Source organism: Pterocles gutturalis, unplaced genomic scaffold (assembly GCF_000699245.1).
Source record: "Pterocles gutturalis isolate BGI_N339 unplaced genomic scaffold, ASM69924v1 scaffold18360, whole genome shotgun sequence".
Lineage (NCBI taxonomy): Eukaryota > Metazoa > Chordata > Aves > Pterocliformes > Pteroclidae > Pterocles > Pterocles gutturalis.
In genome coordinates, this window is record NW_010138631.1 from 571 (window position 1) to 3,047 (window position 2,477).

Here is a 2,477-nt window from a genome sequence, read left to right on the forward strand (position 1 = left end):
AGGTCCACTAAAGTAACACTTGGGGACTTTTTTCTATTCTGGAACAGGTTCTTGGAACAATTCTGGAACACTGGTTCTTAGTTCATGTCAGGGGGCAGAACATAGGCCCTTTGGGAACTGGAACCATTTTGGCACAACTCCAGGCAGGGAATCCCACCCAGCAGGGAAGGTTTGCGGGTAGAAACACAAACACACCAAACAATCAATGTTCTGTTTCCTCTCTGGGATGGGAACTGGGCCAAAGGATGGAGGCCAGTTAACCGACCTGCAGGTGTCCTGGTGTCTGTCCTGTCCCCCCAGGGTGGTCTCAGCATCCTGCAGCAGGTGGAGCTCAGCCCCAGCCAGTGTCACACCCAGCAGCAGCTCCTGCAGCCTCACACCCAGCAGATAGAGCAGATAGAAAGTAGAAGTGTCGCTGCTTTAAAACCCATGGTCCAGTGCCAGGATTGTGTCCTCCTGGGGAGCAGTTTCCCAAGAGGAGTGCACCATGCAGTCCATAAATGTCCTGGGCTGAGGCTGCTGCTGTCCCTCCTACTCGCTGGTGCCGGGCAGCGTTCCTGCTCCTCCGGAAACAGCAGCATGGCTGACCAGTTTGTGAAGAACATCGTCAGTGATGGCAAAGTGACCATGTTCATGAGGGAGGGCTGCCCGTACTGCCGGAACACCGTGGAGATGCTCACGCAGTACAACATCGCACCCGGACACCTGCAGGTGATCGACATCACGGGGCTGCCGCACATCCAGGACCACTTCCAGCGAACACAAGGCAGGAGAAGTGTAAGTTCTCGCCATCGTATTTCAGAATTTGCCTATCCTTTGCCATCTGAGGCTTGCAGCCCCCTCCCCATCACAGGGACCGGGGGGTGCAGAGCTTTGCCCACTGCCGGCAGCTCCCGGGACTGGCTGGACCCCTGCAGACCCTGTGCCCGAGAATGCAGGGATCAGCAGAGGAGGAGGAACACGGAGCTGCTGGTTTGTCTGGATTCAGACGCTCGCTTTCCCCTCTGACCTGAAGCAGGAAAAGCATTCCAGAAGGAAAGGCTGGGGACCTGCTGTCCCTCCACCCAGGGTTTGGGGGTTTTTCCTGCGCTGGCGGCACCTCCAGACCCATGGCTGGACTCAGCCCCGGAGAAATCCAGAGCCGAACTTCTCTCTGGAGACAGCGGGACAGCCAGCTGGCACTGGCTGAAAGTGTCCTTGTGTCTGTCCCACAGGGGGATGGCAGTGTCCCGGCGCTCCCACCACCCATCGCTCTCACAGCTCAGCCCCTTCTGTAGCATGTGTCCAACCCCCTGCTCAGTCCCAGGCTCTCGAGGGGGCCAAGGGGACCCTATTTCTTGCTTGACCCCCTGTCCCCCATCCTGAGCTGGGGAATGGGGGAGCAACACGGGGTACGTCTGGATGGACCCCCTCCCAAAGGGGACAGCCCAGGAGGGGGTCTGGGCAGGGCTGGAGGGGAGCCATCATGTGCTTTGGGGGTGTGGGTGAAAGGGACCTTGGGAGCCCATCTAGACCTAGCCCCATGGGCAGGGACACCTCCCAGCAGACCAGGGGGCTCAGAGACCCCGGTGTCACCAGCCCATGCGAGGCTCTTGCTCAGTTCTTGGGGACAGCATGCAGTGCCCAACGTCCTGGAGATGCCCTGTGTCCACCCCAATTCCCAACAAACACCTTTTACCACAGCCCCAGCCCTCTCCAGCACTGGACCCTTCAGGAAACCCTTCTTCATCCCAACACGTCTGCCCAGCCCCTGCTCACAGGGACTTTCCTGAGTGTCACAATTTTCTGCCGTGAGCTGGCGGCCATCCCTGCGGACCCCTGGAAACCTCCCAGCCCCATGGCCAAGTGTTCCCTGGTCACAGCAGCATGTGGGGCAGTGCTGGGAGCTGCAGCAGCATCCTGACAGTGGAAGCGATGTCCCGCCAGCAGGGGAATTTGGGAGGGATGGATGGAGGGAGAAGGCTGCCTGGCTTCGTCAGTGCAGCAACACCCTGAAAACAGAACCAGATTTCCCAGCAGGAGGGGGATTAGTAAATAGAACAAACACAGAAAGTGGAAGTGAGTTTCAAGGCAGAAGAAGGACGGCGCAAGGTTCATCCCGAGAGCAGGCGGCTACTGGGAGCAGCCGGGAATTTCCCAGCAGCAGAGGGATGGGGGAGCAGCGGGACTGGTGTCAGTGGGGACATGGGAGCTGCTGGGGAGGGACGGTCAGGAGAAGGCTCGTCTGAGCTGCTGTGGGGCTGTGGAGGTTTATGGGGATGGGGAAGCTTTGCTCACCAAGAGGCCGTGCAGGATGAAGAACAAACTCCTCTGGGCTCTCTCCAAAGCTCTCTCCTTGCCCGGTCCCACCGGGAATACATTCTTTCCCCTGCCCATCCCAGCCAGAAGAACACTCTGGGACCAGGAGAAGAGCTGGGTGAGATGGAGAGATCCGTGGTGACGAGAGAAAGGGAAAGGGGGGACAACCCAGAAAGCTT

At 58.8% G+C, this 2,477-nt stretch overlaps 1 protein-coding gene across 1 annotated transcript; it reads left to right on the top strand.

Moving 5' to 3' along the window:
- Nucleotides 1-579: 579 nt before the first annotated feature.
- On the top strand, nucleotides 580-777 carry LOC104468826 (glutaredoxin-1-like; the record flags this gene model as incomplete). Its single annotated transcript, XM_010083074.1, has 1 exon — nucleotides 580-777. A coding segment is annotated over exon 1 (198 nt), but the record flags the coding sequence as incomplete, so codon positions are not given.
- Between the last annotated feature and the right edge of the window lie 1,700 nt (nucleotides 778-2,477).